This window comes from Papaver somniferum, chromosome 1 (genome assembly GCF_003573695.1).
Source record: "Papaver somniferum cultivar HN1 chromosome 1, ASM357369v1, whole genome shotgun sequence".
Taxonomy (NCBI): Eukaryota; Viridiplantae; Streptophyta; class Magnoliopsida; order Ranunculales; family Papaveraceae; genus Papaver; species Papaver somniferum.
In genome coordinates this window covers 112,039,033-112,062,733 of record NC_039358.1, presented here as the reverse complement: position 1 = coordinate 112,062,733, position 23,701 = coordinate 112,039,033, and the positions used below count along the sequence as shown (strand labels likewise).

Here is a 23,701-nt window from a genome sequence, read left to right as displayed (position 1 = left end):
CAAAAGGGGTTGTACTTATGAAGCTGTCTAAGGATGTTGAAACAAGCTTCGTAAGCGAAAGGTTTTCCGTTAGTTGACTGCCATGTCCCTAGAGTTCTTTGTATCTGATCAATTTCAGTTTCACCATTCTGTCTATTGAGGTTAAGTTGCACTATACGATTCCTAAGAATTGATTGACATCGTGATTTATTACTCCTAAGCGATGGATAACCCATGAACATCACGCCCCATCAGGTTTCCCATTTCTTCAAAGAACGTCGCCTAAATATTCTACTAAATACTAACAATCGACATATTTTGATGACCATAACCACTTTCTCTTGTTCTAAAATCATAAGCTCTACAAAGAACTAAATCCTTTTTTTGAATATACTAACGGCCACAAACTCTGGGAGGAATTGGTATTGATTAGAGTGAGATTAGCTAGAAACGAAAGAGAAATTGTAGAAGATTTTGGGTGAATACGGTGTGATTTTGAAGTTGAAATTGATAGAATTTACAGGGAATAAAATTATGGTTGTTGGATGAAAATATACGTTATCGACTTAAATAAGACCGAATATCTCACTTTGAGACATGGCTCGTCTCCACATTAACCGAGGCACGAACTTGTCTGGGACGATCGTCCATGATTAAACCGACCGTCTTTTGTTGAGACTGTCGGTTCAGTTTGAGATGGGATGGGCAAATTCTTATATTTGAGCCTTTTCCCATCTATTTTCTTGGTTTGGCGCTAATCTTACTGTGGGATGGAAATGGAGAAATCTGCTCATTCTCCATTCTACCGGAACTGCCCTAATATTGGAAAAATGAATGAGAGTAAAAATGTTAAATAACGTGCATTAATAGTATCCACGATCACCGATGATACTATAATATAGTGATAAAAACATTAGGCGATGATACAAGTGATCTGATTCCAACAATAGCTTCTCTACCCATAAAAAAAGGAGTAAATTTTTGATGGGGGCAAATACCGATGGGGGCATGGGGGACGAATAGGATTTCTATATTTGTCTTTATTTTTCTTATCATTTTTAGCTAATTAGAGTCTTCATATTTTACACCGGATTTACCCTTCTGCAAATCTTTTAATGTTATGTGCTATATCTATAAACCGAACTAAATATGGAACTTCCACCGCCTCCATGACCACCACCATCACTGGAACCTCCGCCCCCTCCTGCTTTGAAATGGTTTTGTTGTATGATTATCAAGGTTTTCAAAGTGATGATTATTATCAAAATAATGAACCATAGCTTTATATGTCGGGGACGTTAATATGACAATCAGATTGAAGAAGAAGAGAAGGAGGGAAGAAAGAAGAAGTTTGCAACAGATGGCTTCATGGTTGATTAGTTATTATTGAGATTATCAACGTGCAGTTAAGGATCAAAACATAAATCTATCGAGAGATGTAATAGCTAGCTCTACTACTCTAGCACTTGATCAATGGACAATTGATGTATGTATAATCTTAAAATTCACAGTTTTTTTTTTTCTGCAGAGAGAGTTTGAAATGCAAATCAGACTTTTTGAACTTTAAAAGTTGAAACAATGTAGCAGTGATTGTGCAATCTAACGATTGTTGATGAACGAAGCTTAATGGACACAATGATATATTCATCATAAATAAATGAAAAGTTAGGGCTTTATTTCTTCAAAATCTTTGATTTATAATTTTCATCAAAAAAATCTTCGTTAATAATAACGACATCTGGAATTTTGAATCGGGTAAATAGGTTGATGAATCAGAGTAACAAGAATATTTTAGCATTTATTAGGATTAAACTCTACTTAAGGTTGGTTAACATTTATAAGTAACTAATCAGATTCGATCAGATTTTGCGAAGGGCAGTTCCGCTTTACAAAGTAAAAATATTAATTAGCTGAAAATGATAAGAAAAAGAGGGACAAATGTCGAATTTCTATTCGTCCCCAATGCCCTCATCAATATTTGCCCCCATCAAAAAAATTTCTCAAAAAAAAGAAATCCACGAGCTGGTCGATCTTGTTACTAACCAGTAAAGGTAGAAAAAGGAAAGTCCCCACAGCTGAAGATTTTGATTGCGGGAAATAGAATAAAATACAGGGATAGCCTTTATGCTGGGTCCTATTTGTTTTCTCTTTTGTGTGTGCATCAGGAGATTAAACTTACAGTGAAAAATGATTAACTAAAGGAAAAGGAGAGGTTAAGATAAGATTATTTAACTTAAGATGATTAATTTTGAAGTATAGTCTTTAAATCACATGCAATAATACAACGTCATTGTTTACCTAAAAGCCTAGCTTCCGTCATGTTTATCCAACTACAAGGACAGGGCCATATGGGGAGACAGCCATCATCCACCTAGAGGTCTCTCATTAAGCGAGCATTCATGAGTAGACTCATTACCACTGTTAATTAAGGAGACTTATTATTATTGTTGGATACATGTTTAACATAACTATCATTTCAAGTTTTCAACTATGGGCGGAAAGAAGAAGAAGACGTCCATGTACAGTGGTAAATCTTTTGGTGTTAATACGAGTTCTTCCAGTGTTTTGTTAAAAGTAAAATGGGAATCTTCGAAGAACCATATTCAAACAAGAACTAAGTGTAAGGATGTAAATTCTCTATTTCTATTCAAATTTCCAGTTTACGACTGCTTTTTTAATCATTTTGTTTGGCTTTGATTGGAATAATGCAAAAGGTTTTGGAATTAGGATGAAATGATTAAGGAAGATTAAATAGCCCATCCGCGAATTAAGCTAGCTTGGCAACATTATGATGTGTCAAGAACTCGATGTAAATATTGTTGATTAGTAGCATAATAGAGTATATATAATATTTGCATGTGTAGATTAGATTAGATCTAAGTTATATTTAAAGATAAGATAAAGTGAGATTAGAGACGACAGTTGGTTTGGGATCATCCTGTCCACGTGAATTGCACGCTCACTGCTAGTGTTTACACCCAGTGGTGCTTATATTAATCAAACTACTTGTATTTTTCTTCGCAAATAATTCTACGACACCTCCATCAATGACAGGTAAGTAGAATGTGTTGCAATCTGCATGACAGGTTAGTAATATGTGTTGCAATCCTTACACCACAGTCCGGGTTTGAATTTTGCTTATACGACATGTAGGTGAAGGATCAATATCAAACTGTTGATTGACCATCCGGTGTAAAGTCTAGTTTTGCTAATACAGGATCTAATCTGATCTCATCTCATCTCATCTCATGGCGAAGAACAACTTTTTAAATAAATAAATAAAATTTTATTTTTGTGTGTCATCAAAGTATCTGGAAGTACAAGAAGCTAGAATTACACACTAATAAATTATTATGTTAGGTGAATTATTTTGCCAAAAGAGAAAAAGGAAAGGGAATTATCAATTTTTAGATGGATAGAGAGAGAGCATGTGAATTTGGGCAGCTTTAGTCATCTCTTTTTCTCACCCATGGAGGAAACATGACTAGCGTGAGAGAATGAGTGATAACTGAGGAAGATGGATATATAACCGAATCATCCCCCATCGCCATCCTTTTCTCTCTTTCTGTCTACATTATGGATGATGATTTTACCCAGAAGAAATTACCCAGACCCATTATTTGAAAAGAAGAGAATCTGGTAATAATGTTATAGTAAATGCAAGTAAAAAAAAAAACAGAGTAGGAGGGAGCGCATGTTTTATTAGCTGATCATGAATAAGTATGACTGTCACGCTCCACTATATATATATATATATATATATATATGGAATTGGAAGGAGCTGAAGAAGATGGAAACAGTGATTTTGAGAATTACTAGTAGAGAGCTGAGCGATGATGATCAGGACGGAGAGTGATGATGAAGATGATTAAAAGAGAGAGTCGTAATACTAGTCTATCTGTCTCTCACTAGCTAGTAATTTCTTTATTTATTCACTTTCTCTCTCACTCTGATTAAAAAATTGAAAAGAATTAGGAGTTTGGAATTTGGATATAGCCTCCTAGTTTCTTTCTTTTCTTTTTTTTTTTCCTCGCTCGCTCACTCATGACATACCCACAGGCACTTGCTCACACTGTTCAATAATGTTTAATTAGCTCGAAATATCGTCGTCTTCTTCTCTGGGATTTTGTTGCTTCTTAGTTTTTCTTACTCTTTTGTATTCACGCTGATCGAGAATTTTCTTTCACCGTTATTCTTAATTCACAGTATACCTACCCATTCCTGTACAAGTATTCTTTTTTCTTTTTGAGGTAACATTCATTCAAGATTCCCACTCTGTCAAAGGAATATGAAGTTAGAAATTTCAATCAAGGTACTGATTTTAAGTCAGTACTAGTGTTCCAGTCTTCATTTTGAATAATAACAAAAACATTCTGTTTTGAATTTTTATCCTCTGATTCTATTCTATTTCTTCATGGGTTTGCCAGGGAATTAATATCAAGTGATTAGAAAAGATGATCAACTCAAGAGCTAGAACTACAGTAAAGATCACCAAACCTTTTGTCAAAATTGAAAATGTAGGATTCTTCTTATCAAATTCAATCTGGGTTTTTTATTGTTTTAAGAGAATTTAGGAAATGGCTCCAATTACAATTGAATTTTCATTAATGGGGTTCCCATTAATTCAAGAAAGTGGATTTGGAAAAAAAAAAAAAAAAAAAAAAACTTTGATTATGTGTACAGATCATGTTCTGAAATGGGTTGTTGATTTCTTTGGAAAAGAAATGTCATTATTTCAGTCTAATTCATTTTCTTTTCTTCTTTTGGTATGAAGGAAAAACAGGGGAAAAGACTAATGGAGGCCGAAAAACCAACCTTGAATCGACGACTCTCTCGCAAAGAGAGAAAAATTGCCTTACAACAAGATGTAAAACTTTAACAAATTTTATATCCATCAATTTCATTCGAATTGTGATTTTAAATTTTGAATTGTTTTTCGATCAATTGAATTACTGTAGCGTTGTACCAATTTTTACAGGTTGATAAGCTTAAAAAGAAGTTGAGACATGAAGAAAATGTGCATAGAGCTTTGGAAAGAGCTTTCACTAGACCCTTGGGAGCTTTACCTCGTTTGCCTCCTTATCTCCCTCAAAATGTGAGTTCTGATTCGTGCTTTCGATTCCAATTTCTTATTTTCTTAGTCTCTGCAGCTGTTTCTAAATGATGAATAGTCCAAATGAGAAGGAAACATTGTGAAAGGTGTCCAATTAGAATTAGCTACCATATTGAATTTTGGTTTGATTTCATTGAAGACATTGGAGCTATTAGCTGAAGTAGCTGTTTTGGAGGAGGAGGTTGTCCGACTCGAGGAACAAGTTGTGAATTTCAGACAAGGCTTGTATGAAGAAGCTGTTTACGTTGCATCCTCCAAGAGAAACGTGGATGCTCCAGCAGAGTTATGCAATTCAAGTAGAAAATACAAAAAGGAGCAGCCAAAAACAATCTCTCAAGGAGGAGATGGCAATTCGCCAACATTGTACACACAAAGCGGAAGCAAGGCGTCGAGTTCAACGCACTTGGCGTCAAATGTTAAATCCGGGCATTCTCATAATCAGCCTGCACTAGTGAAACAACCCTCGCGAAGGTTTGCACCAGCTGTATTATCAGTTGCAGAAGAAGAGCGGGGCAAAGAGAATCACTCCTCCATCAATTCTTCGAAGAACAACAAAAGTCTCCCAAGTCAACCAATTCAAAGAATCAGAACCACTGGAAGAAGTGCACCAGTGGAGAGTACGTCACAGGAGAAACATTTGGTTCCTCTCAAGTTACAGGTATGTTCAGTGAATTGACAGCTTACTGTAACCATTTGGTTCCTTTCAGGTTACTTCTTTGTGGGTCATCTAAAATGGATTTCGTGAAAATCCAGCTAGAATGCAGAACAATAGACCGAGATAGTGCAAAAGAAAGCTGTTCGGTTCTTCCGGACCAAAAGAATTTAGGAGAAAAAAATAGGTGTCCAAACAAGATATCCGAGGATATTGTGAAATGTCTCTCCGCCATTCTCTTGAGGATGAGGACACAGAAGGTTAAGGGATCTGATTCCTTCGAAGCTGAGTTTAGAGATCCTTATGGTATCTGTAAAGAATTTGAGAAATGGGACGTAGGCCCATATAAGCACTTACGGGCAATCGAAGCTAGCTCAGTCGATCCCAATCCAACGCCAGACTCTTCTATTCTGACACAGAGACTGAAGTAAGTTACTTGAGCCTTACAATTACATTGCCTCCCTCATTTAAGCAATGCCATGACAATGCTAATTGTTTACTCATGAAGTTTCTCAATTTTGTAGGCTCCTTCTAGGGAAACTTAGGTCGGCTGACTTGCGTGGCCTCAGTCATCAACAGAAGCTTGCATTCTGGATCAATGTCTATAATTCATGCATGATGAATGTATGACTGAGACCCTTCTACCACCTTATAATAGCTCTCAGTTGAATTTACTATTTCCTGTTTACTCTTTCTATTGGAGGTATCCAAGCTCAATGATTTAGGCAAAAAGATTCCTTTCTGATTTTGTGCTCTTTTGCTTTAGGCATTTATAGAGCATGGAATACCAGAAAGTCCTCAGATGGTCATTGCAATGATGCAGAAGGTATGATCCATCGCCATTTGTTGTTCAATTCTTATAACCCGAGGATGCATTGCTCATGCATATCAGTTTCTGTCTTCCAGGCGAAGATAAATGTAGGCGGGCAGTCACTTAACGCAATGATAATTGAGCATTTCATCTTGAGACTACCTTATCACTCAAAACACGTATGTTGGCTCTATCTTCAAAACTATCAAAGTTTCATCTCACCAATCTTCTTCTCATTCAAATTGCTGACATGTTCACAAAACGTTTTGTCATTTGATGTCCATCAGACCTACTCAAAAGATGCTAAATGTAATGAGCTTATATCGAGGACTGCCTTTGGACTTGAGTGGTCTGAACCATTGGTCACATTTGCACTCTCATGTGGAAGCTGGTCTTCGCCTGCAGTAAGTTTACTGTTCCTTTAAGCTTATGTTAAGCCTAAGCATCTGCTTATGAGCCTCATTTTTCTATTACACTTTAAGGTGTAAGTATTTGAAATCTAATCAGCACATGTTGCTATATTGAAGGTAAGAGTTTATTCAGCGTCTGAAGTCGAAAATGAGCTCGAAACTGCAAAGAGAGATTATTTACAAGCCGCAGTCAGTATTACGAGCTCCAACAAGTTAGTGATTCCAAAGTTGCTAGACTGGTATCTGTTAGACTTCGCGAAGGATATGAAATCCTTGCTGGATTGGGTCGCCCTTCAGTTACCCAATGAGCTGAGGACTAAAGCCGTTAAATGCTTAGAGAGGGGAAGAAATGAACCTCTTTCGCAAATGGTACAAGTTACACCATATGAATTTAATTTCCGGTACCTTTTACATCAATAAAAATCTCGCTTCTCTCCTTTAATCCTCTTATCATTGGCCTAGAATGCTGCGCGCATGCATGGCAGGGATTTCATATCAAAGAGTCTACACAGCTTATAGCAAACATATTACAAAAGAATAAAAATAAATATGTCTATATAATGTTATCTATCCATCTGTAATTGTAATAGAAATGTTGTTGTCTTACCACAAGGGCTTTTTTTGGATTGAGCTTCAATTCATTATATTTTCTTTTTCGCTAGATGATTGATTATTCTTTTTTTTGGAGGCACTTGCGTTAACGAACTTTGTGTCGATGAGTTCTTTGGCTGAATTCAGGGATTTGTATTATATATTGTATGATTTGAAACAACTTGCATCCTTTGCCAAACAAAGTCGAGAACTAAAAAGAATCTCTCAGGCCAAAAGACGAACAAAATAAGAAGGGTATTGTTTTCTTGAATATCTGTTGAACTGACAACAAACTGTGTAACTATCGATCAAACTTCGAATCTAACTTTGTCTCAATGTCGGAAAGTAAAATATATTCTGGGAAGAGAGAGCATAGTGAATGCGTAATTGGTAGGACAAAACAGGTCGGGTGGTGGTCCTTGCTTATACCATTAATATAAGGTTGAAGCAAGGAACAAAGCACTCTCTCTTTTTACAAAGTTGGGAAGAAGAGAGATGTTACAGAGTTAGTCCCAAGCTTGGAGTCAGAGAGTAGTTATGAAGGATGAAAATCTGAACACACCGCAGCAGTCCTCCTCATGCACACTTGATATACCCATTATCTACGTTTGGTCAGATTATCTTCTTCCAGGAATAAAACATTATCATCATTTGAAACCAATAATCATATGATGGCAAAGCACATGAACATTAAGTTTGCATGAATAAAATAGCACTGAAAGATATAAACTAACAGTGTATGGAGATATGGGAGTCGTATCATAAGGGTTTTGACATGACTGAAAATACATAAACCATTTCTCACACCTAGCTCTATTCATTAAAATCAATTACTTTTTGGTACAAGTGTTTATAATCCCTTCGAGGAAGGAACTACAGAAAATTACACACAGACAGAATATATATCTATGTAACGCCTCAACATTAGCTAATCTAAGTAACTTGCCAGCAAAAGAAGAAAAAATATGAGAGAAATACATAGATAAAGAGACCTACAAAGAAGAAAGAAAATGAAAACCTCCTTTATGAACACAAAATCAACATATAATACAACTTCGACTCATCCAAATGGAGTAGCAGCAATAGGCCCAACAACTGCATCTGATCTTTTAATGCTTCCCATACCACATATGATGCATCCAGGAGCCGTTAGGGCAGAGAATTTTGCTCCACAGAGATCACAAACATCATACCCAATGGTGGAAAGGCGGCTGAGTGTGGCAGCACAGAACTGTGAAGGATCTTCTAGTGGATCGATAGACTTGTTAGTCAATCCCCTTTGGACACACATGTCGATCAAGCTTCTCAATTCATCTTGTTTGCTAGGAGGTGCTTTAGAAAGGAGAAGATCGAGCATCTGCTTGGCGTAAGAATAGTTCTGCACCTCCATGTTCCGTTTGATGGCGGTCCTGATGCAGCTTATTCGATGTTTTGCTTGGAGAGGCAAAGAACCCAGATGACGGGAAAGCCTTCCCATCTCATCTTTAGCACTAATTGCTGCACTGGTGCCTTGAACCTTTTGCAGCCGTCCAATTTCCTGTCATGACACCAAAATAATCGTGTTACCCAGGAGTAAAAGGTGTTTTGACTTTCATTTCTACTGCTGGATCAGGACATGTAAGCCTCTTATGTCTTGTTCTGTAGATTTGAGGACAAGACGCTATGTTTGTGTTTTTGATAGGCCAACGATACCTGAAGTAATGCAACTGCAATCTTGTACTGAGCACAGATTGTGGCTTGAGCTTTGATGTCAGCTCCACGAGACTGGTCTTTTGCCAGAGCCAGGAAAGCTTCATCGAAACAGGATAATGCATCTGAAAGTTGATTCTGCTCCAAATGAACAAGTCCAGTTTTGTAACATATTGCAGCACCTGCTCCACGGGGAACCTACAAAAAAATGAAAAAGGATATTAGTCACCAGATTACTATCACAGTATTAGAGACTTTACGAACTTATTTCGCAATCGTACGGATGAGATAATAGACTAATTGGGATACCTGTCCAGGGCGCACAGTTGATGGCGGTGAAGCAGGTGCTGGAGGCTTTCCAGTGTTAACAGCACCAGGACCTTCAAGTGAGGTCAGATCGATGGGTTGTGACGTTGCCTGAGACAACTGAGCCTGTGGCAGCGTAGGCGCACCAACAGGACCCATAGGTTGTTGGGGAGGGACACCACCATCAGGAAGTCCAATGGACTCCATGGGGATAGTCGGTTGTTGAGGTTGTTGAGGCGGAACACCACCTCCTGGAAGACCGATATCAGATGCCACATTTGCCTGGTTCAAAGCTGTCTGGTTACTATTAACCCCTTGAGAACTCTGATCCATTGAGGTATACCTTCCAGGAGGAGGTAAAGAAGCTGCAACCTGGAAGGACGATATGGTATTTTGGAAAAAATCCTCAGGGATAGGCGCTGGTGTTCCAGGGCCAGGCGCAGTTGCCCCTGGTGGTGCAGGTAGTGCCAAAGTGTTGGTTCCAAACATATCACCAGGAGGAGCAGAAAATCCAGGTGTTGTCATGTTTGTTGTGGCTGGAAGACCTGGTTGGGACATCATCTGTGACAGATCTGGAGATCCTCCAGATAACGACTTTGTCCTACTCATTGGTGGGCCTAACCCCTCACCAAGTTTAAATTGCCTCGTTGCTTCTTTGATCTTATTAACATCCACCGCCGTAGCTGCAGCCGGTTTATCTCGTATTCTTATGCGTATCTTTTTGGTCTTTGATACTCCATCTTCATCGCTGCTGCTATCACCCCCAGCAGCACCATAAAGCGATCTTTTAAATTCCTCTTCTGCTCTTGCCTGTTCATCAGCAGCAGTTGAACCTGCTTTACCCAGTGTTTCGAGACCTGCTAAGTTCATAGCGTTACTACCACCAACTCCGTTCGGCTTATCCGATATAAGATTAGCTGCAGATGCGTGAATACCATTTGTCTTTATGTCAGCTCCTGCCGCAGTAAAAGCTTTAACTAAACTATCCTCCCTTACTTCTACCACATTTCCCCTTCCTTTAATTACACCCAAGTACACACCAATGTGGTCCACGACGACGGCTGGTATGGGACCATCATCAGTCTTCATATATGGCATCACCTCTGCTGCCAATTCCCACTGCGGTATGCCCTTTGTTTCTGTAGGTGTCTTGATTTCCCAGTTTCCCCCTCCCCACTCAGGGCCTTTGGGAACCATACTTTCAGCAGCAAAATTGGCAAAAATACCTTGCGTCCATCCTGTTGAACGAACTCTCAAAATCCTTTCACAGTATCGCCTTAGTTCTGAATCAGTTCCGGCATCTTCCAACTTCTGAGCAAGACGCCTCATGGCGCTAGGATTCAGGTGGCATATAAATAAGTCAAGCATACTTTCAAAGTCCGCAATAACTTCAAATGTTTCTTTCGCACTGTCGAACTGACCATATCTGCAATTTCATCTAGCAGGTTATAACTCAAAGAAATGCAGTTATTAAACGAAGGAATTCGATAAAGTTGGTGTTAAACATAGGTTCAAACAGCATTCATCAAAGATGTTTAACACCAGGGTTTTAACAATGTTAGATTAAACATCCATACTTGATACAGGCATATCCCAACTGGCGAAAGCGGTGGAACAAATGGGAAGTTGGAGGGCATTGCGGATAATCTCTTGATCGCAAGAACTCATCTTTCAATACTGACAAAGCAGTAGAAAAACGGAGAGCTTTGATTGCATAGATGCACCGCAAAACCTACAACGAAAACACGCTCAAGTGGGTTAAAATGAGGGTTGAGCGTAAAAAAACTAAGAATGCATGCATAATATTAACCACATCTGAAATTAAAACTTTCTGCAAGATTTATTTTCATAAACAAAATGGACAAAAAATGCATAGAACTATATATAAAAAAAAAATGTGCGTAAGAAATATGTTGTATGACACCTGAGTAAACTGAGGTCCTGATTGGGATAGTGACACTGCAAGATCTCCACAAACAGGAGAACCTCCGGTAAGAATATCAAGGGACCTTGGAGTAATACGCAAACTGTCGAACCTACATTACAACAAGGCCGAGAAACATTCAAACGTTATTATTAGGATCATTTTGTTTTGTTTTTAAATAAAAACAACCCTCAGCTATAACTTGAGAAAACCATGTAGTAACCAGAATCACATTCAGTAAATAGCCGGATAAGGGAAACACGAGACTGAAAAGGTGAACAAGAACCTAGATGTTATCTGGTAAAGGATTTCAGATAAATCAAGCTTTTGCTCAAAATATTGTTGCATTGTGGAAAACCCAATAAGAAGAGGTTCAAGAAGCCCAACAAGACAGCTCCTTATCTCGATCCCTTTCTTTTGTCTGGGATTTATATCTGTTGGGTTAGCAAGCAGTATACGATCGTTCAAAGCACCAACTAACACTGCATGGAAAAAGGTAATGCTGATGGGTCAGAGAAAGAAAGTGTTTTGGGGCAAACCAGTCCACAAAATACGTTGAGACAGGACACTTCACAAGAAGATTACCTGAGTATGGCATACTGATAGAGAGAATCGTCCTGACTTTGCTGTCCCAGCCAAGCACACTAATGGCAGTTGAAGTTGAAAAGAGAAGTGATGGACCAACCCATAAAAGGGATCTAAAGTAAAATGGAATTAAGGTTTAAACAAATATATAATATGTTGATCCTACAATTCAAAATTTTGTTTTCATTGTTTAGTGTCATTCACAGTAAAACCTATTTTTGAAGGATATTGGAGGCATTCCCTTGTCGAATTTCGCAGAAGTGGTTGCCAGTATTTGCAGATCTGCCGAAACAATCAGCACCCTGTGGCTAGTCAATAGTCCTGCAACATAACCTCTAAGAGTTTCTTGCCATTGAATCTGTAAAATGCAGAAGGACCATATATATCACTTGTCGGAGAGATCCAGCTTATGTGCAAGATTAACAATTAAATTAAGCTTTAAGTATGTGCGACCTCCTAAATATGATAAATAGAGCCTCGGGATTCATATAACCGTATATTGGGGTAGAGCAGCGCCAATTACCTTCAATACAATCTCATCCACTTTCAATTTGATTAAGTTTTTCCCTTCCGCTTTTGCTGGTCCTTGTTGGCCATCATTAGTTGACAAAAGATATCCCTGGATAAGCTTTGCCAAACCAATATGATTCCCATGAATTGCATAAATGATAGTTGATTCTACAATAAGAAATAATTATAGCATTATATAATGTTTGTCAATAAATAGACTGTAAAATGCGTGGGTTTTTTTCCATAGAAAACCTATTGGTGCTGAAAAGATGCGATCAACTTCGGTTTCAAAGGTAAATTGAACCGGTCCCCGGATTGAACCACCATCAACATCAGCAGAAGCGTTAACATCCGCAGAAGCATCAACATTAGGAACTTCATTTTTGCCAACAGCTTCCTTTTGAGCCCCTGGCAGGATATACAAATTCAGACCAGTTTTCTCATCGTCCAGGATGGCAAACTGGTTTTCATTAGGGCCAATAAATGCTGCATCTCGACCTACATTACAAACAGAAAAGATTAAGGCAAAAACTTAAACCAAAAGATAAAAAATAAGAAAGTTCACTGGGGTAACAAACCTTTAATGGTGCTTTCTTTACTAGTAGCTGAATGGAAATTAGTCTTTTCCCAATAAACTACGACATCCTTAGTACCACCACTGAACTCAAAGACAACAAGAAATAGATGCTGTTTGATACTGTAGTGAATGGACTTTGAGTAGCACTCTATATGCCCTGGAATCTGAAACCAAAAGGCAATTGAGTATTGTTACTAATGATGATAGATATGACATTGAGTTCTATAAGGGAAATAAAGTGTCACCAGTACCGAGGGGTAGAGCTTCTTGTATATGTTATCAGCTCCAGTGGAAAGGTTATGTGCCATAAGGTTGACTCCATCTACATAAAACGCCCTTACTGGGTAGTGAAGAACCCTGTTCTCTTTATTAAAAAAATTGAGCTCCAACTGAAATGGCTGCATGATTTGGTGGAATGAGTTAAGATACGAAAGCAACCTACACAACAATTAGGTTATAAACCTACTACAAAAAGTACCTGACAGACAGGGATGTTCTTGAGATGATGGTTAGCATCCACTACTGTGATGAGAGGCAACCGAGATATTGGAGCACTTTTGGAGTGACCTTCCATGAAATGCTATATAAGGAAAGAACACAAAACACAAGAGAACTATTTTAGTGAAAAGAACAAACAATGGAAAAAAGTTGCTTGAATCCAGACAAGGAATGGGTATGATCCACTGCCAAGAGTGAGAGTATCTATGATTGTGCTGCCACGAAAATCTCTGACCTAAGTACAAATTCAAGTGTAATAATTTGTCTATTTCCAGTATGTTGTACTAAATAGAGCACTAGCCACTACCAATATGTAATAGTACTTGCACAGCTTACTGACTAGGAATATCAAAGTCATTAAAGTTCTCCTCTGCGGTTGTTCATTTGGATGTATTCATGCAGGAACCTAGAAATTTTCATTTTGAATACCCTGTTTAGTTTTATAACGGATTTAGAACCCATGTCAATATGGTCCATATCCACGTCACAACAACTGCAATTAAGTTATCGAACAAAAACAATGGTATGTAAAAGAAGGAAACATACACTGTGAAGAAACGCCTTCCGTGCAATATCTGATATGGTAAGCTGACTTTGGCTGGCAGAAAAAAGAACTCGCTGTTACCATATGCAATACATATTTTGCAGGAAGGTAATCCAAGGTCACCTTCTTTTAAAGAAAACAATAAGATGCGATAAAATGATCCTTGTCAAATATCAGCGCACCCTTTTGAATGATGCTCCTGAAGCTGAACCTGAAGCTGATGGTCAGCTAAAACTCCAGAAGAACCTAATAATGAAAGCTTTTCCTTCAAAGCAGAAGCTGCACAGAACATCTAGCAATAAGCAGATATTTCACATCTCAAATAGATTTGTAGTTGGCTGGATTCATTGTAGAAATAATGCAATAATATCCAAACAAGCACCTGATGATCCCCTCGCGTTCTGAAGAACTGCGAAAAGCTGCTTACGGCCTTCTCTAGTGTATGCTGCCCTATTTTTTGGCGTGTCTGAACCTACATGCTGTAAAGAAAAAAGAAAGCAAAAGCCATTCCTTAAATATCAACTGGTCATGTTATTTTATTAATCTTGATAATGAGTATATGAAATATCGTTATGGACTTAACTGCAAACAGTAATGCTGCTAAATTCAATTTGGGATGAACTACTATATTTCTGATTCGTGGTAATGGATATACAGCTTCTCCCCCATGCTGAGACAGTATCTTAGTGATGTCAATCGACTCAATGACTGCAAAATAGAAAAGAAATATCATCTTACACTTCCATACATACACCAGTAACTATATGCAACAGAAATAACGCAAAGCAAAAAAATAATATTCATTACTTCAGCATGTACTCAAGAGACTTCTGCCTACTAAAAGACTTGAAATCAGATAAACATTTCCATGATGATGCAGACACATAATAACTAGCTTGACCAACCTCAGTCAGCACAAGATATCAAGTTTCAGGACAATGTTACAGTGAGGAGTAATTTGGTGGAAAGAAGTGACTAACCAGCAGGCTCGAAAAAGCCTGCTTGCACAGGTGGCCTATTCGGATTAATTATAACTCGTGTTTTCCAAACTTGAAGTGTTCCATCCTTGGAAAGTGTGACTAACAGCCGGCACATAGGAAGCCATGCAACTGATGAGATTGGCTGTGAACCCACCTGTGTACTGAAGTAGCAATTGTCAGTGCAGTGAAATGTCAAAGCAATCACAAAAATTATACAAACAGTAGCACCAACTGCATGCACTCTTACTATCAACAAAACTATCAATTACCAACTTAACCGCAAGAAACTTACATTCCTATCATATTTGGTCTCTCTGTTGAAACATCCCATGCCAAAAGGGTACCACGTCTATCACCAACAAAAATCCACTCCAAGGTTGGGTGAAAAGCAAATGCGCCAGCACCGATAAGCTTAATAGTATTATCAACTGTTTAGGGAGCAAATGGAAATATTACAATTACGAGATCACTTGCAAGGAAGAAAAAAGAGAGAAAGAAACGGGGTAGAGTCTTTCAACTGACGTGTCATCAACCACTAAATAAATGTTAAACATCTTACGTTGCAGGGTGTAATGAACAGCATATGTATGTATGTTGTAAGCTCGTATCAAACCATCTGCATAAGCGACGTACTGGAAGCAAAAAGCAAAACGCCTGTTAAATGTTTTTCACAAATAGAAGAACTCGGCTGTACTGATTCACTGAAGAGTAGACTGCACTAACTCAAGTGATATGGTGCATATTACCAGAACCGGAAGTCGGGGATGACAAGCAAGATTGACAACTGGTTTTTTTAAGTCTGTCTTAATTTTGGTTGGTGGTCTTCCTCCTTCAACAGTTCCAACAACTTCATGCAAAAGAAGCAATAAAACATTTAGAAACATCCACTACTAATCTTATAATAGAAATAGAAATAAGAATAAAAGGAAAAGGATATTACAGAAGAAGAACCTGTTACACTCATCCTTTTGTGGAAACCAAAGAATACAACGGGTTGGAGAGGTGTTAAGGCAAGATGGACTTCTGTATCAGAAGAAATGCGTTCTGATTTCTTTTCAGGTGAATGTAAAACACAAGTCTGCTCAGTGTCAAAGTCACATGACCGAATTGTACAGTCCTAGAACCAAAAAAAGAAACATAGACTATCTGAGAAATGCACAGTTCAAAAGCAAAAACTATATATCAAGAGATTGCTCAGCATCCCTTGTCGTTATCTGATGTTGGGACTCTGGATAGGACAGCCCACCAAATTGCAGGGCAAATGGGAGCTGGAACCTACATTTTGAGGTCAAGATGGGCAGACCTATATCCTGATTGCCCAACTAATATCAAATTCTTGCCTTGCAAAAATGTAATGTGATGTCTAAGTCGGAGTTGCTTATGTAAAAAAGAGAGAAAGTTAGCCAACCTCGAGTATAGCAATTACAGAATGCCCAGTTGTAGGACTATATAGCATACGTACAACAGGCGCACCAATGTCAATTGTGGAAATCTTACTTCCAGTAAGTGCATCAAATTCTGAGAAAAGCAAAGGTTACATCAGAAAATTACTCCAGCAAGTGCAACTTGTTACTTGCATAGTAACAAGCTAACATGACATAGTACAAATCTTCAAACTTCATCTTCTATATTTAAATCATTCTGAACCTCCAACAATAGAACTACACTAACTTTACTAGAATGAATACAATACAGTTCAATTTAATCTGAATTGAAGATCCTCATATCGTCAAACTTAATTGTGGAAACAATTTATATGCGTAACCTAAACATTGAGGAGATCTGAAGTTTATGATCCAGTGACGAATCTAGTTTTCAGAAATCAAACTTCACTTAATTCTTTTGAAGTTCGTAGGGTGAATTACTAACCAATTAAATATTTTCCAATGGCAGCAGCAATAAGTGCTTGAGTAGGATGAAATGCAGCAGCATGAGGTTGTAAAGGTGTGAGTCCACGATCAACATGACGAAGATCTAAATGCTGTACCGTTCCCCACTCCATTACTACTCCCCCTTTGAGAACTTGCCCTACAAATCTGCAATCCACAATTGGTATTATAAAACCCTAAATCAGATCAAAACGAGATGTATAGAGAGAGATTGAAAGATCGAACAACGATTTTAATAAGGAAATCATCTTCACCTGTGTAATTAGGGCATGAAAGTGAGGAACCGATGAGAGATCTGAAGATGATACTATACAAGAAATTGGGTAAAGTCGAGTGGGGAAAAAAGAATGGAACTGATTTTTAATAATGATGATGGCAAAATTAAATTAGCTTAGAAATTGAGATGAAAAATGATGGGAGTTTTGCCAGAGATTTTGTTGCTGTTACTTTTATTTTTTTTACTTTTTTATTTTTTAACCTTCGAAGTTATAGAGATGTGTATTAATTCGATCCCACGGCTGCAATTGAATCTAACTTTATCGTTAGTATAGCTTGTTTGTCCTCGCATTGTCTAAATGAACTGGCTGCTCAAGGCATTATGCCACCAGGCAACAACAGAATTACAGGGAAGTAAGCTCGCGCTTGCCATTCTGTATAGCCGTAAGTGGAACGATGTGAGTACATAGCATGTGTTTGAATGCTTTATCTTATTGCTATGTATCTGTATGGGATGTTTGATTTCAGTTTTCATAACCTTATTATTCGATCTCATATGTTGTGAACCCTTATGGTTTGGGTGACTTTTTGGTTTAGCAGGATTAAGTTCTAGCCCATGTTGGTAGGCTTTATCAAAGGATCATGAGGGGTTCTGATTGAAACAATATGTGAAAAAGTCACAATATGTTGAATCGTTTGGTTTAGCATATAAGCATATGTGTTTCAGGGTTTTCAACTTTTGCTTGCAATAGTTAAAAATCGGTTTTCATCTTTTCTCTGGTAAAGGTTGGTTGTTGTTATTCTTTTTGTCTTGCATAAGGATGACAACATAATGATATTTCGGTATCAATTCTCTCTGGAAAGAAGATGTGAACATTATTGGAGAAGAGGATGCGAAATTTGAGGTAACGACTTTGTTAGTTAATCGTTTTCCTGTTTAAGAAAAACCTGATTTTATTGCGTATATATATTGCTTTTGCTTAACAAAATTTCGGTACAATTGATGTTTTATTCCAATATTTGTGTATGGATGTGTGTGTGATTCAATTATTTCCGGTTAAGAAAAACTATTGTTATCTTGCTTTATTGTTTGGTATCAATCGTTTAAGCTTACAAAATTTCGGTGCAATTGCGGTGCTTTAATGTCTATGTTGTTTCAATTGCTTCCGGTTGAGGTAAATAATTATGCAAGTTGATTTATTCAGTTTGTATGAATTGTTTATGGCTTAACAAAAGAAAAGGTTTTTGGGATGAATTGTTTAGTCCAATTCGATTCCGGATAAGAGAAACTAAGTTAATTTTGTTCTTAATTAGACTTATCAAAGTGGAAGTTTCGGTTATTCAAGTCTAATCGAATGCCTTAACAAGAAATGCTAGTTAACTAACCTAGTACTTGTCTTGTTAGAGCACTGCTCGGTCGAACTCGCAAGCATTGCTATCTCAAGCTTGTTTGTCAAGTTTAGTTTCCAAAACTATAAGTCTTGACTTCTAGTCTACTTATAGCTAAGTCTCGGATTAGGATAGTAAGTGTAGTTGAAATTTAGACTTCACGGCGTTCATCGAATGAAGACGAAGAAGTACTCAAGGGAACTTGTGGAACTTCATCAACAAAAGGTACATGGAGACTTGAACTCATGTATCACTCAAAAGTCTATCTATTTTATCTCCTATTTGAGACAAAAGTCATATTGCTATATAGCCTTCAATTATACACATTTGATATTTCGAGCCGAGTTTATCTCGCTTATCTATTTCTCGAAATATGTGTTGGTGAGCTTTCGTTTTAACCAAGTTCATCTTTTATTCTTGACGAAAGTCAAAAGATGATCATGTGAAAATCGCCTCGTAACATCTTACATGATTTGTGTGAGACAGTCATTTGATGTAGACTCAGAGTGTTTCGTATTGATCATTCGATCACTTGAAAATTGCTTTGAAGCTAATAGTTTGTGTGAGACAGTTATTGTCGTCTTCCAAGAATATTTCAATGATTAAAATGAGGGTTTAGAACATGTAACCATGATTGGATATAAACATAGTGTGTATTCACATTTGTGTAAAGTCCAAAACCGGAAACCATGGTATGCGTACCCGTAAGCGTACTGGTTGGTTGTTGGAAGTTCGGGAACTAAGTATGCGTACCCGTACACATACTGGCGGAAGTTCAAGTTCCGTGAATTTCTGCTGGAGTTTGGAAGTATAGTATGGTATGTGTATCTGTACGCGTACTAGCGTAACCAAACTCAGTTCGGCTACTTAGTTATGCGTACCCGTTTGCACACTTAAGTAGGTTATGTTCTAAAACCGGTTTTTTCATGAACTAAACATTTATATAATAAGGAATGCAATCTTTTGTAAACCATGGCTATAATGTTCATGAAATGATTCGAATGAATCAAAATTGATTTTGCTTCAATTGCGTCTTGTATACTTCTATGAGAATACAAACAATTAAACAACTCTCTAACTAGTTTCATTTGAGTCATTTGAACTAGTTGTGATGAAGATGAATAAGGTTGATATGAAAGTGCTCATATGGCTAACCATTGGTTAACTATTGTTGAACCAACTAAGTGTACACGTTTAGGTACGGTCGCCTTTATCTAAATGATGGTACATTTCATTTGTGTATAACAAGCTAAGTTCGATCTAACGGTTGAAAGATATTAGCTTGAATCTAATCAGGTTTTCATCTAACGATGAATATTTAATGCTTTGTTACCAAGGTAACATTGATTGCAAATCCTGATTTGGAGACTATATAAAGGAGAACTCTAGCAACTGAGAAACCCAATCCCCACACCTCCTGTGTGATACTAGTTGCAACTAGAGTCGATTCTCATTTAACCTTAGATTTTTCACGAAACCCTGTAGGTTAACGACTTGAAGAATTCATTGGAATTGTGAAGCCAAACCCAATTATTCTGATCTTGTTGTTTTCTATTGTGATTTAGTACTATCTTCTTTAAGATTTGCTCGAGATTTATTCTCCAATAGGCAAGATTGAAAAGTGGTCACAAACATCTTCGTCTCATCGTTTGTGATTCCACAATATCTTGTTTCGTTAATCGATTAAGATTATTATGAGGTGATTGATAATACTAGGCTGTTCTTCGGGAATATAAGTCCGGTTTATCAATTGGTTCATGTTCACCTTGATTTATCAAAAGACGGAACAAAACTCGTAGGTATTTATGTGGGAGACAGATTTATCTATTCAGTAGACTTTTCTCTGTGATACAGATTTGTTTATCAAGTCTTCGACTTTGGGTCGTAGAAACTCTTAGTTGTGGGTGAGATCACCTAAGGGAATCAAGTGCGCAAAATCTGGCGCGGTTCAAGAGGCGTCAGGAACGCGACTGTACCTTGATCAGTGTGAGATTGGTTAGGGCTCAACTACATTCCATTTCGAAGTTAACTGGTAGTAGGCTAGTGTCTGTAGCGGCTTAATACAATGTGGTGTTCAAATCTGGACTAGGTCCCGGGGGTTTTCTGTATTTGCGGTTTCCTCGTCAACAAAATTTCTGGTGTTTGTGTTATTTTTTTTCCGCATTGTATTTGTTTATATAATTGAAATATCACAGGTTGTGCGTTAAGTTCAATCAATTGTGAATCCAACCTTTGGTTGTTGATTAAATTGATTGATACTTGGATGTTGGTTTTTGATACCGTCCAAGGTATTTCTTATATTCAATTAGACTCGCAAATTTTTATTTGTTTGATTGCAGATTGAATTAAGAAATTGAGATATAACTCTTTGATATACTTTTCTTAAGATTGAGTCTGACTGTCTAGTTGATTCTCTTGAAAGTATATTGGAGTTAGTCCATACAAATTCCTAAGCGAAATATTGGGTTTGGTTGTTAGACCCCCGCTTTTTCAATTGGTATCAGAGCAGGAAAACACGCTTAAGACCTTAAAAGTCTGTGTTTGTAACAATCTGAATCTATGGACAAAATTATATCTCTTGTTTCTACGCATACTAAAATGTCTTCCAAAGCTTTTAATTATGCCAAATGTCTTGGGCTTACCTCAAAGGATAACTCCTTAGCTGATTCTTCCGAATCCCGAAGTAGAAAGTTTGTGATATCAAATTTTGATAACATTCCCTCAAATAAGACAATTGACACCATGTCAGAAGCTGAAATGGAACTCACCAGGATTTCAAAAAAATACAGTGAGACTATTGATTTTCAAAATCATGCTCAACTCATTGATGAACTTGAAAAGTCTCTTAGTCGAGAACCGGAACTCTATAGTATCATTGAGTCCTTCTCTAACAATATCGAAAAACTTTTTCAAGAAACTACCCTACAACGTGAAAGGATTAGTGTCCTTGAGGATATTGTTAAAGAAGATTCAATTATAGAAAAACGTTTGATCGAGACGCATTCATCTGATCTGACACAACCTTCGTTTTGAAAAAGAGAAACTGGTTGCGTCCCTTCTTCTAACCCAAAAACAGTGCAAATCCTTGAAAGAGGAAAACTTTGTTTTAATGAGAAATTATTCTGTGATATTCACTGATTCTCAGACAAAATTACAGTACATGAAGAAAAGTTCTCCAAAGGAAGTTCCTGCCAAGAAGTGTTTACATAATTTGCAGTCTTCTATTAGTGCTATGAATTTAAAGCAGGTTCCGTCCAATGTTTATCTTCCACGAACCTGTTCTTTATGTGGGAAAAAGAATCACTATATTCTACATTGTTTTGCTAGAAAGAAACATATTTCTGATCTTCAAAGTCTACTTCTTTTTACTGTCGACAGAGTAAATTGTCTGACGACATCTATAATGGATTTCATACCTATAGAAAGCCACAACTATCATAAAAGAGACTTCAATGGTCACTCATTTCGAAATCTCTACAGGGATCGTGGTTACCCTCATGGTGCCAACTCTTACACCACAAAAATACGCATTCATAGTGTTTATGAGAATAAGTCTGGTAGATCTAAGTCTAGAAAGTGGAGACCTCTCTTCTCTAATCCTCTGGAACTAGTTTCTAGAGGTCCTAGACTTAATCCTCAGAAAATTCCTTCTAATAAATTTTCTGAATATGTTATTTCGAATTCTTTTGGAATAAGAAATAACAGAAGGAAGGTAAGGAATACAAGGATCAAACCTTCTGATGGGTATTTACAATTCATCTCTCATTGGTGGAATTACATCTCACTATGTTATTTAACTCTAGGTAACTTCATCCTTGTATCTAACTTGAGAGTTGCAAGGATGATTTATGAGAGTTGCTCAAGTATACTGTAAATTATTATTAGTCTCGCGTTTGATCTGTCTTTTTTGTGAAGAGCCAATTCTTGACTCCCGGTTTTTAATGTATCTCCTTTTTGTGCTCTAATTGATTCTTTTGATTATTGAGCTATGTAAGCAGGCGACATGGGGGCGCAAAAAGGAAAGAGATGCCAAAAAGTATGTTTCCTTTTTATTGGATCCCTTTGATCCATTAACCTTCCTTGACCGGTCCACGAACGCCCTTGTCCTTGCTTGGGAGGTTTCAGGGTTTCCATAACAAGGGTTGTCCACTCCGGTTTGTGAACATATATATATATATATATATATATATTGTTGTTCCTTCCCTATATGTATAAAAGGGGGGTGGGGTGGAGAACTCTTTAAGACCTCAGGAAGTGGTAAATCTTGAGATGGAAGAAGACGTTAAAGGATGCGATTTTGTTCAAGAACGTGTCTTGAAAAAGATGATTGAAAGGAAGGAGTACAACTCCTGGATTGGTGAATCTGTTAAGGAGTTAGTTCTTTTTCATAATGACTCAAAGGTTGAATTTGCGAATCTTCAACTGCAAATAAATCATCTCATTGATGGTCAGACCAAAATCCTTGAAAATCAAAATATCTTGATTCAGAATCAGGAGAAACTCACCATGGACTGTGTCAAAACTAGACATCTTGCTCGTTGTTGATCAAAAAGTCAATGTTCTAACTCATGAACATGGAGTTTCTACTGTCAAAAGAATCAAGGATATCAGTGATACCTTCTATGATGGACCTTTTCAAAGGTATGAAGTTATCAAAGAAATCTAATTTTTATTTGTCTAGGAAACTTCTTATGAGAATTTATTTTTGTGTTTTAAGAAGAACAACTAGGGTTTGGAATAGCCATTATTTTGAGTATACATAGCTAATTCCAACGATTTTCATCTTGCAATGTTTTTAGATTTATTTAAATTATAAAGTTCATTTGGAAGATGTTGTAGGGCTTAGAGCCCATAGGTGTGCGGCCCAAAACATATGTCTTTTGGTTTTTCCATCTCCATGTGTATACATGTAATATATCCATGTAACCTAAGATCTCTAATCAATAGAAATCCTTCTCTTCCTTGCCTCTTTGCTTTTCCCAATGATTATACTGCAAAACGTTATCAGCACGATGTTGTACCACAAAGCTAAAAATTG

General features: G+C 37.3%; 2 protein-coding genes across 3 annotated transcripts; one reads left to right on the top strand and one right to left on the bottom strand.

Annotated features, from left to right (window-relative positions):
• Positions 1 to 3,753: 3,753 nt before the first annotated feature.
• On the top strand, positions 3,754 to 7,626 carry LOC113296724. 2 transcript variants are annotated; one of them, XM_026545053.1, is made up of 11 exons: positions 3,754 to 4,291; positions 4,407 to 4,496; positions 4,754 to 4,846; positions 4,958 to 5,074; positions 5,232 to 5,750; positions 5,846 to 6,171; positions 6,269 to 6,368; positions 6,511 to 6,570; positions 6,651 to 6,734; positions 6,843 to 6,959; positions 7,083 to 7,626. In XM_026545053.1, the coding sequence occupies exons 2-11, from the start codon at positions 4,434 to 4,436 to the stop codon at positions 7,383 to 7,385; spliced, it is 1,782 nt and encodes a 593-aa protein (XP_026400838.1). In that variant the 5' UTR covers positions 3,754 to 4,291; positions 4,407 to 4,433; the 3' UTR covers positions 7,386 to 7,626. The 2 variants fall into 2 exon arrangements, with proteins under 2 accessions (XP_026400838.1, XP_026400844.1); XM_026545059.1 differs by lacking the exon at positions 4,407 to 4,496.
• A 685-nt stretch (positions 7,627 to 8,311) lies between these two features.
• LOC113296720 lies at positions 8,312 to 17,469 on the bottom strand. The gene is made up of 25 exons (XM_026545048.1): positions 17,313 to 17,469; positions 17,039 to 17,205; positions 16,578 to 16,687; positions 16,121 to 16,286; positions 15,916 to 16,016; positions 15,729 to 15,801; positions 15,462 to 15,597; positions 15,170 to 15,330; positions 14,773 to 14,897; positions 14,572 to 14,668; positions 14,372 to 14,468; positions 14,192 to 14,243; positions 13,626 to 13,727; positions 13,399 to 13,545; positions 13,149 to 13,311; positions 12,823 to 13,068; positions 12,584 to 12,738; positions 12,290 to 12,418; positions 12,061 to 12,178; positions 11,762 to 11,957; positions 11,476 to 11,587; positions 11,129 to 11,283; positions 9,555 to 10,977; positions 9,249 to 9,443; positions 8,312 to 9,093 (listed from the first exon to the last, which is right to left on the bottom strand). The coding sequence occupies exons 2-25, from the start codon at positions 17,169 to 17,171 to the stop codon at positions 8,617 to 8,619; spliced, it is 4,869 nt and encodes a 1,622-aa protein (XP_026400833.1). The 5' UTR covers positions 17,172 to 17,205; positions 17,313 to 17,469; the 3' UTR covers positions 8,312 to 8,616.
• Between the last annotated feature and the right edge of the window lie 6,232 nt (positions 17,470 to 23,701).

Bases quoted from the DNA above. Each gene is read 5' to 3' on its own strand.
- LOC113296724 (XM_026545053.1), top strand. From the start codon at position 4,434: ATGATCAACTCAAGAGCTAGAACTACAGTAAAGATCACCAAACCTTTT. The intron at 4,497-4,753 runs GTAGGATTCTTC...TTTGGTATGAAG, and splicing joins CTTTTGTCAAAATTGAAAAT to GAAAAACAGGGGAAAAGACT. The intron at 6,735-6,842 runs GTATGTTGGCTC...GATGTCCATCAG, and splicing joins TACCTTATCACTCAAAACAC to ACCTACTCAAAAGATGCTAA.
- LOC113296720 (XM_026545048.1), bottom strand. From the start codon at position 17,171: ATGGAGTGGGGAACGGTACAGCATTTAGATCTTCGTCATGTTGATCGT. The intron at 11,284-11,475 runs GTGTCATACAAC...TTTTCGTTGTAG, and splicing joins CAGGACCTCAGTTTACTCAG to GTTTTGCGGTGCATCTATGC. The intron at 9,444-9,554 runs GTATCCCAATTA...ATTTTTTTGTAG, and splicing joins CAACTGTGCGCCCTGGACAG to GTTCCCCGTGGAGCAGGTGC.